The 15,558-nt window shown below is 39.7% G+C and overlaps 1 protein-coding gene across 1 annotated transcript in view; it reads right to left on the bottom strand.

Moving 5' to 3' along the window:
• Positions 1–15,558, bottom strand: part of pHCl-1 (pH-sensitive chloride channel 1) — a 137,036-nt gene that overhangs the window by 5,892 nt on the left and 115,586 nt on the right. Inside the window, exons 3-7 of the mRNA XM_090164325.1 lie at positions 7,584–7,698; positions 6,762–6,841; positions 3,448–3,512; positions 3,163–3,383; positions 1,361–1,443 (exon numbers count right to left, since the gene is read on the bottom strand). Coding sequence (XP_090020451.1) covers positions 1,361–1,443; positions 3,163–3,383; positions 3,448–3,512; positions 6,762–6,841; positions 7,584–7,681 — 547 coding nt within the window. The 5' untranslated portion in view covers positions 7,682–7,698. The remainder of the gene's footprint in view (positions 1–1,360; positions 1,444–3,162; positions 3,384–3,447; positions 3,513–6,761; positions 6,842–7,583; positions 7,699–15,558) is intronic.

The following is a 15,558-nucleotide window of genomic DNA, read 5'->3' as shown; positions in this document are numbered from 1 at the left end:
TTTTTCACGTAGAATTTCATGACGCCTAATATTTTACTTTTTTTGTATTTGGTTCTATATTAAAACAACGCCAAAAATGAAGCGATTTGGACAAACATTCAATCGTTTTTATTTAACCAAAATCGCGTTAGAAATGGCACATGCAGATTCCAGTTCGAAAATGCTCTAGTACAGTGTTTCCCAAACTATGTACAGCGGAGCCCTAGGGTTCCGCGTCTTGGTTCCAGGGGTTTTGCGGAACTATTTGGGAAAATATAAAGTGCTAATAACCCATGGGGCTTAAATTTGTAACACGTAAAACGTATGCATTGTTTATTTAAATAGAAAAATGTGAAAAATATAACCGAAAGTAATAATAATAATAATCAGCTAGGCTAATACCCAAGGTACCACCTTAGACCTAAGTCATATAGAGCGACTTTTAAAGCTATTAATATAGGTGGCCGGGTTACAATGCGTAGGAGGGTGGTGGCAAGCAATTCATGACACGCGAGCCAACAGCTCTCTACACTTACTATTACCCTTAACCTCTACGCTAATAAATAGTTGAACTTTATTTAAAAAATTAAATCCGGGGGTTTTTTCGCTATAAAAAAAAACAAAACTCAGATTTTCGCGAATTTTTTCAGATACAATAGGGTTCCGCCATTCAAAAAGTTTGGGAACCACTGCTCTAGTATTTCGCAATACGGTGATAAAAGTCACTCTCTGTGACGCTCTACCACGGCTCCACCGTAGAGATACAGTGTCCATGGCTCCACCTAAATTTTAAAGACGTGAGCGCATCCCTAAACACTCGTATGGCGACAAAAAATGTTTACTTTAAGAAACGTAAAATGACGGAGCGCGGCGAACCAATGGCTCATTTCGCGCGATTTTGAAGCACCCAGAGGGAAGAAAAGAATTTGTTTACCAAAAAAAACCATTTATAGGCGCAGTAACGAAAGCTGGAACGCGAAATTGAAAGTGGAAAGAGTTGTCAGAAAGCGTTTTAGTCCGCCATCCGCGTTCCCATCGAATATCCAAACGGGGCCAATGTCGTTAAAATGTTTGACTTGGGAACGTTACGAAGTAATGGAGAAGAGGGACACGAGTCCTTGTCAAACGAGGCGGCGTGGATAAACTCAATCTTGTTTGACGAACTCGTCTCCGATATCGCTTCGCTTTTTTAAAAGGGGAAAAACCCCGACAAGGTGAAAGAAAGAAATGAATGGGCAGACGTCCCCCACCAACCTCGTTTTCATTCAATCTTCTAAAAAAGGACGACCTAAAGGTTCTAAGCCTAAGCCAAGGTCTATTTTTATAAGTTTAAAGGGGTTATTCTGGCGTAAAAGGTGTAAGTTTATCGAAAAAAACTTACTTATTTCTATAGCGAAAGGACACTTTGGATTGTCGAACGGGAATATTTTAAGATTGCCTTGACAGTTGAGGGCCATATGCCTCCTGCGACCATGGATACAAAATGAACAATAAATGTTAAGAACCTCTACAGAGTTTAACCTAGGAGCAGCAAACGCAAGGAGAACGCAACCCGACAAAAGTTGTGTATTTTCTTGTTTACATTATTCATTGGTTATACGCTTTAGCGCCTTCTGCCGTTGCAAGGGGAAAATTTGGAATTTGTCTCCCCCCTTTCCGTAAAACGTTTAACTTAAAGGTTTGTCCAATGAAATTTGTACACAAGACTGCGTTAGCGTGTTTAAGGTTAGCCGCGTTCTCCTTGTGTTAGTTGCTCCTAGAAGGAAAACAATTAAAGACCAAATTCTACAATTATTGGTAATCTTAAGATTTAAACGAGGCAAAATGATACATAATCTCTTTAAAGAGCTGGTTTTACACTCCAAGGTCATAATTCAGTGTCAAGTATGAAACCAGTTTAGTCAGTAGGTGGTTTTTTGTCGCTTGTCCGAGGACAAAAAGTGTAAACTTTTTACCCTAAAACGTTTTATTCGCCTGTTCTCGGGGTAAGATTTACCCTGTTCCGAATTTTGTTCGCTTGTTCCAGAGCTCTAAGGTTACACTTTTTACTCCTCCTTGAAAGGAGGTGTAGAGGGAGTAATCTAGCTTTGTCGTCTGCTTAAACGAAAACATGACTCGTTTAGACCTCTTCACATGAGGCAAGCTTTTAGTAAATAACCTTTAACCTTTAACTACTCCCTTCTTACTCCAACTCGTTTTTTTTGTCAAGACAGAATGGAAGTAAAATGACGTCATATGGCTACACTTTTTAACCTGCTCAAAAAACCCAGAACAGGCGAAAAAAACCACCTATAGTGAGTTGCAGGCTAAGAAAGACAAAATATATAGTACAGTCGGCGCAAGGATACCTCAGACCATTTCCGGCCAGTCGACCGCGCGTAATTTAAATTTGACCACTTTACAGTCAATTTCAAATTTCGTGAGTTTCATCGTTTTTTCGCGCCATCTAGGAACCGAAATTGGAATCTATTTTTTAATTTCATGTTGTCATGAGTTTAATTACTGAATGCAGCTAAAGAAGGTTCGATAATTGAAGCTCCAAATATTTTAAATAGCCCAAGAGGTTACTATAAAAAGCATGATAAAGGTTTATTGTTAACAAGTAAAGAGAAAAATATAATTTTAAACGTCTATAGCTCATTAATACAACGTTACCCCCAAGAAAGCGTGGTAACTATTTTAAAAGAAACTGCCGATTTAACTGGTAAGACGTAGAAATAAATTTACAAAATTAAATAATTATACATACTATTTTATATTTAAGAATGATAGGAATGCCTTATCTTCTAAATTTGCTCGCCACCACAATTATGAAATTAAAAGATAAAGATTCCAATTTCGGTCTCTAGATGGCGCTAAAAGACGACAAAAAGAGCAAAATTCGAATTTGACCGTAAAATGTCCAAATTCAAATTTCGCGCGGTGTAATGACCAGAAACGATCTGAGGCATCCTTGCGCCGATTGTACTATATATTTTGTCTTTCTTAGCCTGCAACTCACTATAGTATAATAATTAAGAATTACACATTTTCTTTTGATCAAGATGATTACTTTGTCACCCATAACCAGAAGCGTCCTTACTAGGTTACTTCAACCACGGAATTTCTCGATACCGATTTAACTTGACAAGGTTAATTTCAATAAGGTAGGAAATCGAGTAAGGTAAATGTTGAGGCGGTTACCTCATGGAATATTGGACGGTACCGTTCCGGTAGATCCGCAGGGCGAGGTGGACGGGAAGCAAAGGGGACTTGAACTCCCCGTGCTTGATGAAGTAAGTGTCTGGAAGCCAGATTAGATCGGCGTGCGTGATGCCGTTCAAGTAGCGATGCCGGCCAGAGTCATTGAAACGAAGGCGCGGATCCGTCCACTGCTGATGCATCAGGAACTCCACCTCGTATTTCTACACCAAAGACAAAGACGCTCAACAGGCGAGAAGGGAATCAACACTACAGGAGCGCACTTACTAGACTAGACTCGTCCGGAGATGATAGGGTTAATAGTAGTACACTCACGTTAACCAATGTTGTTTCTGAAATTAAACAAGTCGGTTATAATCATTGATTATTGAAATAGTGGGCAGTTCTAAAATTGGACTAGGACAATGCTATTTATCGAGAATTAATCGCAAAAAGGTATGAAAAATTTGAAATAGCTGATCGAAGGGTCTTTCCGGTTAGAGGTCGGCGTTCGATTAACTTTTATCCATGGATAAAATAAGTTCGGCGATATTAATATAATATTTATTTAAATAACCAATATTTAAATAATAATTGTAAAATGTTTAAAAAATCGAAAGTGGATAAGCCTATTATTTAAACAAAACAAACAATTATTTAAATAAATACCATTTTAATTCAAATAAATGCTTGGTTGCGTAAAAAACATAAATAAGTTAAAATTATATTCTTTTTACCAACTTTTGTTAAATAAATCGGAAATTTTGTGGATAATGAATAAACAATTCCGAGCACTATTTCCGGTACATATCGACAAACGCAGCCAATTTTGCTGAACTAAGTTACTTATTTACAACCTTTTTTTATCTCATAATTTTGTTAAAATATTCGTCATCCTTTTTGGGCAGTTCAAAAAAATCCTTATTTTAGCCCCAAATAATCAAAATAATCCACCATAGGCCCAACTCAGCTTTTAAATTCCATTATCCGAAGGGGGTGATGGCAAGCCCTTCATGCCACGCGAGTCAACAGCTCCCTACACTAACTATTACTGTTAACCTCTACAAGTTTTTATGGAAGGGGGAAACCGAAGAACTCTGGGGAAAACCCCGTTAATGTGCTATTGAAAAAGTTACCATGGAAGCAAAAAGCTCGTGATCGCGATGCACGATGCTACTAAACTGTAAAATTCCAAAGCCAGAATCGGATGAGGAATTTTGGCGAAGTTTCAAAATTCGCTTCATTACTTCAATTTTTCATCTATAAAGTTTTTTCGTAACGGATTTAGAAGTGATGTAATTTACGTCACTTCCCACGAACAAATTTTCGAGTTACACATGCTAGTACATTTCACGGACCGCGCTATGTCCTTGAACCATGTAAGAATTCAAGTAAAGAATCTGTACTATTTTGTAGCTGCTTCGAGGGAATATAACCTCAGGTGTGGAACAGGATGAGAAATAAGGAATTTTTTTAAACGGGACCTGTGGCCAGTAGAGCTATAGGTATAGTTTAATTAAAAAACTGTCCACTGGCCACTTACCATTTTTAACCTTCAAAATCAGGCTTTCATAATTTATGGTCAAATTATCTATTCTTGACCCACCCAAGTGAAGCGATTGGCCTGTGATAGTTCCTTATTTCTCACACTGGTAAGGAACACCAAAGTTTGCAGCTCTGGCCGTTCTTGCCTTTGACTTTAAAAATGTTTGGCGCCACTGTACGGGAAATTTTTTCAAATTGCAGGGTCTTCCGTAAAGGTTGCTTTGCAGGTTACATTCCATTTAATCACCTAAAATTAATTCCACCACGCTTGGCATAAGCGGCTTACGTTAAGTAGCGAATGTTTACAAACTTTCCCTTTCCGACCTTCCAGGAAGGCGTGGATGTCGGTTCCCTTGGAAACAAAATCTATATTGGTTCTCGAATGTTGGTCATTTAGATTAAACCCGCAGAGCCGCTATTTTACATAATCGGCGAAGAGCTGTCGATGAAAATCCTCCATCGCTATCATACAGAGGGGCGCACTTAGCCTTCGAATCTCATTATGGCGGGCGAGAACGTGCTGCCGGGACGGTTTAAGGCTAGTTCCCACTTGGCGAATTTTCGAGAAGAATAAAATTTTCGCGCAACGAAAAAAGACTCGTTTTTTTTCGGTCGCTGGGGAAGCGGTTCTCACTTTATAGGGCGAAAATTTAAAAACGCTGAAAACAACTCGGGCGGGTTTTTAGTAATGTTTTAGGCCTAACATATAACATCAGTTCAAAATGAACCAAATGGATGTTCCTGTTGATAATTTCAATAAATAAACGATTCTATTCGTGAGATAATTACCTTTACTTCAGTATCTTGGTCAAGTTGGCTGAGCCGCTTTTCTAAAGACCTAGGCTTAATAAGTGACGGACGGGAGCGGAAGAGATCTAGGGAACGCGTTTTCTGATTGGTTTAAGCTTTTTATCGCCAAGGTGTGGACGTCAAAAAATAGAACATTCGCTAGATACCGCGGAGACGCGACTTTAGCGGCGAATTTGAAAAAAATCGCAAATTTTATTCGCGAGCGTCAATTTTCAGCGCGAAAATTGTTTTTTTTTCGCTAAGTGGGAACTAGGCTTTACTCTTCTCCATCTCAAGACGCTCCGCGCGAAGAAGAACGCGTACAAAAGCTTCGACTCACTTAGCCCCAGCCCTGAACGGTCTCGATAGACGTTTACCGCAACATCGGATACAGCTTCTTCGGGAACCGTGACTCCGGGGCAAGCACCGATCGCCTTAAGTATGGAGTAACCGTGGACAGGAATAAGGCGAATCTTAACTACATCCACGTCGGCGTATAATCCGTTTCTTTTAGGGCAAAGAAGCGTGAATGGGCTAATTTTAGCAAAATTCTGCGTCGCGGAAACTAACCGAACCGTAACAACAACTTTCCCGCAACCATACGTTGCCATTCCCGTAATATGGGGTTTTCGAAAGGAGCGAGTTTAATTCAAAGTTAAGGATGATCAACGTGACAGTTCAGGGCCGATCCGAATCAAGCTTAAAGGGACTCAGGATGGTTAAAATTTCACTAGTTTCACGGTAAAAATTCTATATATTGATCAATTGCATAATAAAATAATAATAATAACCAGCTAGGCTAACACCCAAGGCACCACCTTAGGCCTAAATCGAGCGACTTTTAAAGCCATTAGTTCAGGTGGCCGAGTTACAATGCGTAGGAGGAGGGTGGCAAGCCCTTCATGCCACGCGAGCCAACAGCTCCCTACACTAACTATTACCGTTAACCTCCACAAGTTTTTTATGGAAGGGGAAACCGAAGAACTCGGGGCAAAACCCCTTAAACCTGTGGGGAGAGAGCTTGCAAACTCAACGCGGAAGGAGTTGTTCCGAGTTACTGGGCCACAAGGTGAGATCGAACCCGGCTCCTCTTGCTGCGAGGCGAAAGTGCTAACCACTCCACCACCCCACATAGCTAGGTAAGGGTTAAATATTTTAAATCATCATGAGTCCCTTTAACTTAGATGGTTTTAGAGCACTTTTATTAGGGAAAAACTCGTGAACTTCGATGAGATAATTAAGAAGAACAATGTTTTGGATTGACTTACCGCGAGGTCTATCCCTACGATCATATCTTGTAGAGTTTAGTAAAATATCCAATATCTGCTTATCGGATTCGTTTGGAAATCTGCAATTAAGAAAAGAAAATTAATCTTAAGATGGTTTTCTTCAAAGTAATGTTGCTTTCTTGTTTTAGAGTAGCTCCTATACGTCACCGTCTCTTACATTTTCAAATCTACGAAAACTATACTAATAAAGCTCTGTCTCGCGACGTCATAGCTACATTTTACATTTCTACTCTTAATTAGCCTTTTCAGTATACATGAGAGCCACATAGCGGTCACCGCGAGAAGCTCATCATTTACTAAGTAGAAGTGTTTTGTAATAGCAAATCGTCTGCGAGCTTCTTGCGTTGGCCGCTACTGAAAAGGCTAATTAGTTGTATAAATAGAAACCAATCTATTGTTGGACGTTTCCGTGTACCAAGAACCGGTAGAAGTACCTAAGAACTATGAAAATATTAAATGCTCGCGACTCAAACTCAAGGAATTGATTGGCGTCCTCTAGTGCCTGCATTTTTTATATAGTTTTGGAAAATGGAGTCTATAAATTATGCTTTATTATTATTATTTATTGTTATTATTTCATAATTATAGTTTATAATACTTCAGTAAGACAATGCAAATTAACAAACTAATTCCCCATTTTTGAATATTTATTAGCACTTTCGCTTTCTCCAGATGGCGCTACCAACATAGTTTTAGGGCGTTTCCATTCGTGGCAACAGGGGACCATGTAATCGTGCATAATTCTTAGTGAATTCTACGCGTTCTTGGTGTACGGATATTCCGGCAGAAGGGAGGTCTTACTTCATAATTGTGTTGTCTTCGTGCTCGAAGATGCTAGCTCGTAGCGTTTTGACAGAAAAAAATAGAACGACAATCCACCCTACCCAGGACACCGGCATCTTTGGTGCGCAGCTACCTGCGGAAGAAACATTCGTTAGCTTTCACCCTGTATTATAATCACCGCGATAAAGTCACCGACTTCATCAACCTGCCAGCTAGGAGCAACAAACACAGCACCCCACGCAAGGAGAACGCAACCCGTCAAAAGTCATTCTTGACAAGAACTTCTTGTGTACAGTTTTCATTGCTTTAGCGCCCGCTGCTGTCGGAAGGGAAAAATTCGGAAATTGTCTTCCCCCTTTCCGTAAAACGTTCAGTGTAAAGGTTCGTCCAATGAAATTTGTACACAACACTGCCTTAGCGTGTTTAAAGGCTAACCGCGTTCTCCATGTGTTTGTTGCTCCTAGCTGCCAGTAACCGTCTTTCCTTATGGCACCACCAAAACCCAGCGACCAAAACTCAAGCATTGTTATCTGCCGCTTAATTTGCCGAAATGAATTCGTAATCCGGTTTTGAAGTCTAGGCATTCATTAAAACTGGGATTGTTTAATTTAATAAAGAGTGGCTCTTACTGACGAAATTAATTTAGACCTATTTAAATTTGAACCGCGCACGCGGATTCGTCTTTAACAAAGAATAATAAGATTAAGAACGTCCTTCAAGCTGAATATTGTATAACGCTATAAGTATAATATTTGCCATTTTCAACAATCGCGATAAAATTTAAATCGTCCAAATATGATTTAACACATCCCGGCAAAAATGTCTTTCTAAATCGAATATTTTCCAGATAACGACCAATGAAACTATAAAAATATACAACTGATGTATTTAAAAATATACTTTTAAAATTATAAGCAACTTCATTATTTTTTACTTCAATTGGTCATTTATGTTCGCATTGTTCTCTTTCGAGTGAAGTCTTATTCGTTAAACAACATAAGCAATCGTTACCCCGTACCAGTTTATGAAATTGTGCATCTTAAATTTTGTACGAAAAATACGTGCTTTGTCTGAGAGCTTTATCAATATTCGAGTCGCGCTTCTCCCATAGACATCACGAGTAGCGAGAGAGAGAGAGAGAGAGAGAAGCCCGGATGGAAGTCATCCTTGGCAGATTGCCAGGACCGTTACCATGACAACGGAAAGAGCAGCAACATTTAAATGAGAAATATATACATTTCGTCCGGGGCAAGGTGGCCAGTACGCGCGCTACGGTACTAGGGTCGTCTTTCTACGAGCAGCCTGCACTCTCCTCTCCACTTTAAGCCGCGTTCGCGGTCGAAGACATATTAGCCGCGAAAATTTGGACGTTAGTGGTAGAATGAATTCTGGCTTTATCACCGTTATTCCGTCATATTTTCCGTCTAGTGCGAAAGCGCCCTTAAACTTTTCCAAATATTTTTAAACTTTTGAGGCGGTCGCTCCTTATCGATACCTAGTTTTTTTCTTAACGAGAAAGTGTTTTTCTCGACTAAACTGTCATATGCAAGACCAAAATATAAACAGTAAAATGACTACAAGGGTTAAAATAGAAACCTTTTTCAATGGAAGAATAGAATTCGTTGTGACAGTTTATCAAGAAGCATTTACACTAAATATATATTATGTATAAATAATCAAATATACAACCCATGTATTTAGCTAATATATCAGCACCGCCTGCGAAAATTCGAAAGATATAAGGCGATATACCAGTTTATGGAGAACCCCGCTAATTTTGCAACTGATATTCTGGCTGAAACATCAGAAATATCAGCTGATACATTAGATGATCTACCGACCACTCCAGCTGCTCGGCCAGTCACAACAGCTGTTATACCAATCACAACATCTAATATATTGACATACCAGCTGATCTACCAGCCACACCAGCTATTATGCCAACCACTCCATCTGATATTTAGACACACTAGCTGATATTTAGACACACTAGCTGATATACTACCCACACCAGCTGATATTCTACCTAAACCAGCTAATATACCAGCCACACCAGCTATTATGCCAACCACACTATCTTAAAATTAGACACAGCAGCTGATATACCAACCACGCAATCTGATATTGCCCCCCTAAATCTGATATATAGACACAGCAGCTGATATACCAACCACGCAATCTGATATTGCCCCCCTAAATCTGATATATAGACACAGCAGCTGATATACCAACCACGCAATCTGATATTGCCCCCCTAAATCTGATATATAGACACAGCAGCTGATAAAAAACCACGCAATCTGATATTGCCCCCCTAAATCTGATATATAGACACAGCAGCTGATAAAAAACCACGCAATCTGATATTGCCCCCCTAAATCTGATATATAGACACAGCAGCTGATATACCAACCACGCAATCTGATATTGCCCCCTTAAATCTGATATATAGACACAGCAGCTGATAAAAAACCACGCAATCTGATATTGCCCCCCTAAATCTGATATATAGACACAGCAGCTGATAAAAAACCACGCAATCTGATATTGCCCCCCTAAATCTGATATATAGACACAGCAGCTGATATACCAACCACGCAATCTGATATTGCCCCCCTAAATCTGATATATAGACACAGCAGCTGATATACCAACCACGCAATCTGATATTGCCCCCCTAAATCTGATATATAGACACAGCAGCTGATATACCAACCACGCAATCAGATATTGCCCCCCTAAATCTGATATATAGACACAGCAGCTGATATACCAACCACGCAATCTGATATTGCCCCCCTAAATCTGATATATAGACACAGCAGCTGATAAAAAACCACGCAATCTGATATTGCCCCCCTAAATCTGATATATAGACACAGCAGCTGATATACCAACCACGCAATCTGATATTGCCCCCCTAAATCTGATATATAGACACAGCAGCTGATATACCAACCACGCAATCTGATATTGCCCCCCTAAATCTGATATATAGACACAGCAGCTGATATACCAACCACGCAATCTGATATTGCCCACTAAATCTGATATATAGACACAGCAGCTGATATACCAACCACACAATCTGATATTTAGACACAGCAGCTGATATACCAACCACGCAATCTGATATTTCCCACTAAATCTGATATATAGACACAGCAGCTGATATACCAACCACGCAATCTGGTATTGCCCCCCTAAATCTGATATATAGACACAGCAGCTGATATACCAACCACGCAATCTGATATTGCCCCCCTAAATCTGATATATAGACACAGCAGCTGATATACCAACCACGCAATCTGATATTGCCCCCTAAATCTGATATATAGACACAGCAGCTGATATACCAACCACGCAATCTGATACATAGACACACCAGCTTTTATGCCAGGATTGTGGCACACCATTTCAAACGATTTGAATTTCATTTCAGCGATTTCAATTTGAATTATTTAAAATGCAGGAGTACGCCTAACCGCCTCGATTCTTAGATCTGAACTCAACCATGTAGTAAGCAACTCTTCGGAAAGCGGGTGGTTCTTCTTCGACGGGCGGAGAGGGTAGGAAGCGCTGGGTCTGGAGGCGGTATATCATTGACTATCCAATTTTCACGAGTAAATTGAGCCCAGCAAAGAGCCTCTTAAAAAATCCATTCGGCGGCGGCAGGGATGGCCCGAAAGTGAGATAATTTACCTGAGGCAAAATAGGTATCGAGTAATCCCCCAATTTCAAGGGTCAATAGGGAAAGAGCCCGTGTCAAATATTGAAGAAAGCCAGATAAAGAGGATGCCATGGCCCGCGTGGAAATCGATGCGTCCCCGAGAAAAAGAACAGGCGCGGGACAGAAGACTTAGTTCCGCCCACCCGAGTCCCTACATCCCCCGGGGGACACCGACAGGGATTACCACCGATGTTTTCTTTCTTGCAAGTACAGGGTGATGCTCACAATACCTAACCAGGAAACAAACTGAAAATGGATATTTTATGGCGTGTTTTCGCGATCGCCCTAAATTAAGAATTAGTGAGTAAAATTTAATTTTTCACTGTTTCACCTTGGATTAATAATAGAAGCTAACGCTTCCTGGATATGACACTCTTGCCTTTGGTAGATGATTTTGGTTTGGCTCACATAAGCCAGTGAAAGAAGGGGACGAAAAAAAGGGGGGTTTGGACGACTTCCTTTAAAATGTTACCTTTCCGGTTTTCGCGACGCATGCGCGAGTCTTTAGCAAATCAGGAGCCAATATTGTAAGCAAGCGATTTGTAGTTTGAAAAGCCAAGGGTTTGAAATCCCTTGCTCTTAGTTTTTTTAAATGAAAGCAAAAATTAAGGTTTTATTGGTTATACAATCAATTTTTTTAATGGGTGTGAAACACCTAAATGTAAAAGTGATTCAAGATGCGCTGACCGTGCTTATATGAAAAACGTAAAACAATTACCTTTTCCTAAGCCTTTCTCAAAACGTGTTTGTTCGCGTATGCACGTGCTCCTTGTTTGTCCGCTGTGCTTCTTAAAATTCCCACTAGGCGCGCTGGGGTCGCCCATTGGCTTTTGTGAGCCGCGTTTTTGAGTAAGTGTCATATCCAGGAAGCGTTAGCTTCTATTATTAATCCAATGTTTCACGTATGTCGTAGGGAGATATTTTTCAATGTAAGAAATAATTTCCAAATTAATTTAATAAGAGGTCTAGTTACGCTCTCTCGGCGTGCGATGGCGCCACGTAACGCTAGGCATACCTGTGTTTTAAGCAATATACATGTAGGTCTCGTACAATAAATTCGAAATCACTGCCTCGCGCGTAGTTAGTAGCGTTTGAGTGTGCGCTTCGAGATTTTACTAAGTTGGAGGTGGCGCCTTCTTAAGGCCTTTTCACACGAGCCAACATTTTGACCAAACTAGATGCGTCAACTTGAGTTGAGTCAACTAGTTGGTTCGTGTGAATAAAAGTTCGATGAGTTGATCCACCAAAAAAGTACGCGATGTTTGAAATTTAACGAAGCGTTTTGAGCCCCTCACTTGATATTTTAATATTATTGATTTAAAAAACCAAATTAATTTAAACACGGAATCATCTGATACGTTTTACCTAAACAATATTGGTTTAAAGCGCGGTGTACCGGTAACAGAGACCACACACCGGTATTTAAAATTCATTTGATTTGAATTGCACCTGTTTATTTCATTGGTAAGATATAAAATAGTTTATAAATCGAAAAACACTCGCCGTTTGCTTTAAGGACCCCTAGCTCGGTCAAAGAAATAAGTCTTTAAAAAAACTATAATTGTCTTGGCACGTTGAAAAATTCGACACCCTGTACTCCCGACAGTTCACCTATATTCTTTAAAATACAAGAAAGTCAGAGAGGAGGAGGGGATCTGTTTCGGTTACGGTTGAGCTAGCGCCGATCCATAGACGAACGCCCGCGATGGAGAAAAGTACCGTAAAAAGCGTCTTGTTTCTGGGTCGAATTTAATCCTCCGTGAATATACATCTTTTTTATTTCTCTTTTCTATCTCTCATCTCATTTCGGAGTTCCCTCTCCTTAGCTCCGGGACTTCTACTTTTTTCCGCTTTTTTATTTTTACGTAATTGGGTTCTTTAGTTTTGGGGGAAAGAGGAAGCTAAGGATGGAATGAGGATACTGAACCGAGGTATTTGTCAAAGAGGCGCTGTACTCCCGGTTATAAATAAAATAGTTCCATTCGACGACGAAGCGCGGCGCTCGCGACGCTCTAGTAATCCTCTTTCAAACTTTGGATGGGAATTTTAACCCAGATAGTGGTGGGAGTAGTGATTACAAATTCGATTTCTTGGCGCGTAGATTATACGTTTTGCGCGCTTAGATTTATTTGAGAAAACGAGCGTTTCTTTCATAAGTAGATTCAACTGGGATTATTGAAGAATATACATTTCTATCAGTGTAATACCATGAATGTATTTATTTATTTATACTTAAGGAAAATGACTATGACATCGTTTAGATGTCGTTTCAGTGGCGGTTTTTTGAATCGACTTTCGACCCCTCACACCCTCTCACACCCACTTGAAAGTCCCTTTAATTAAGGCAGGGAGTACAAACAATCTCCATGCGAGTCACTCAGAGAGAACGTGTTTTTTACACACAATCCTAAGGATTTGTGTGTATTAGTCTCACGTACAGTGTAGCCGTTGCCGCCGATGCCGCCGATGCCGCCGTGTCACGCATACCTCTTCAACGGTTAGGGCTAGGCGTGTCAATGATATCTCGTTCGGATGTACAGACATTACCATTGAAAGCCTTTCATAAAGTATTCAAATCGGAGCCCAAGAAGTTGGGAATTTGCCCAATTTACTATTTTCGGTGATTTCCTTTATGTGTAGATATTTTGTTTAAAATTAAGTCCGATAACGTTAAAAAAATATTATTGGATAGGTTAGGATTCAGCGGACCTATAACTTCGGTTATATCAGTATATATTAAATTTAAGTATAGTTTTCAGGGTAATTTACGGGACCCCAATTTTGGTGGTTTAATATTTTCGCCTAAAAATCTACATATTTAAGTCCAATTTTCATGAGAGTTATATTTTTGAATAGCTGTGGCTTACACTTAACCTAGAATTGCAAATACGTTCCTTAAATTTAATTCTAAGTAAGGTTTTTTGGGCAGCGTATACGGACCCCCGCAATTTCCAACATTGTAAATCCGCGTGTTTATAGAGGTCTACGCGCCCGTTTCCCTCTGGCGTTTTTCAAGGCCGTTCAGAGTGGGCCGCGCTTTCAACGTATGAGCAGAAGTAACAATTAAGTATGACACTGATCGGCCTAGTCTTCGGCGTATGACCAGAAGTAACAAATAAGTGTGATCCAAAGTAACTTATAAATGTGATCAGAAGTAACTAATAAGTGTGATCAAAAGTAACTAATAAATGTGATCAGAAGTAACTAATAAGTGTGATCAAAAGTAACTAATAAATGTGATCAGAAGTAACTAATAAGTTACTAGAAAAAATAAGTGTGATCAGAAGTAACTAATAAATTACTAGAAGAAATAAGTGTGACACTCAACAAATAAGTGTAAATATGTTTATATGTGTGACCGTGGATATATTTTGGTTGTGATACCGGCGTTGCAGGTTGCAGTGTATAGCTCAAACAAACTTAACACATTAGAAGGATTGTGTGTATTGTTTTTGTTACGAGCGGTACATTTGTACTATTTTAATACGTTTTCAAATGTTTAGTACGAAAATATGTTTTGGATTTATTTTAACGTATTTAGTGCGTTTGGAAAATGTATGATACTAAAATACGTTTTGATATTTTTTTTTTGCTGTGTACGATAACTTGAGTTTCAGGAACTGGCAACGTTGTTGGAGGAAGTACGTTCCGGAAATCGTTTGGAACAACACCACAGAGGCTGAGTTGCAACTTGCTTCCCCGATCCGACGACCTATGGTGTTGGTTATTTCTCGTAAGATTATTCAACGCTTATTTTAATTCAATGTAAATGCCTTTCTATAAAAATGTATGGGATTTTCTTAATTTTGAATTACATTTGCTAGGAATATAATGGGAAGATACTGTTGCTATGATAATTGTCGTAGTGACTCCAGGTGCCATAAGTATCCAATTTTTTATCCCATACTTAAATAATAAAAAATAAATAATAATCAGCTAGGCTAATACCCAAGGCACCACCTTAGGCCTAAGTCATCATGCGACTTTTGAAGCCCTTAATTCAGGTGGCCGGGTTACAATGCGTAGGAGGGTGGTGGCAAGCCCTGCATGCCACGAGATCGAGCCAACAGCTCCCTACACTAACTATTACCGTTAACCTCAACAAGTTTTATGGAAGGGGAAACCGAAGAACTCGGGGGAAAACCCCTTAAACCAGTGGGGAGAGAACTTGCAAACTCAACGCGGAAGGAGTTGTTCCGAGTTTTCACCCAGTGCCACAAGCTGGGATCGAACCCGGCTCCTCTTGCTGCGAGGCGAAAG

Source organism: Leiobunum rupestre, chromosome 11, assembly GCF_980474605.1.
Source record: "Leiobunum rupestre chromosome 11, qqLeiRupe1.1.hap1, whole genome shotgun sequence".
NCBI lineage: Eukaryota > Metazoa > Arthropoda > Arachnida > Opiliones > Sclerosomatidae > Leiobunum > Leiobunum rupestre.
Note: the sequence above shows the minus strand (reverse complement) of the source record. Positions and strands in the feature narration are given on the sequence as shown.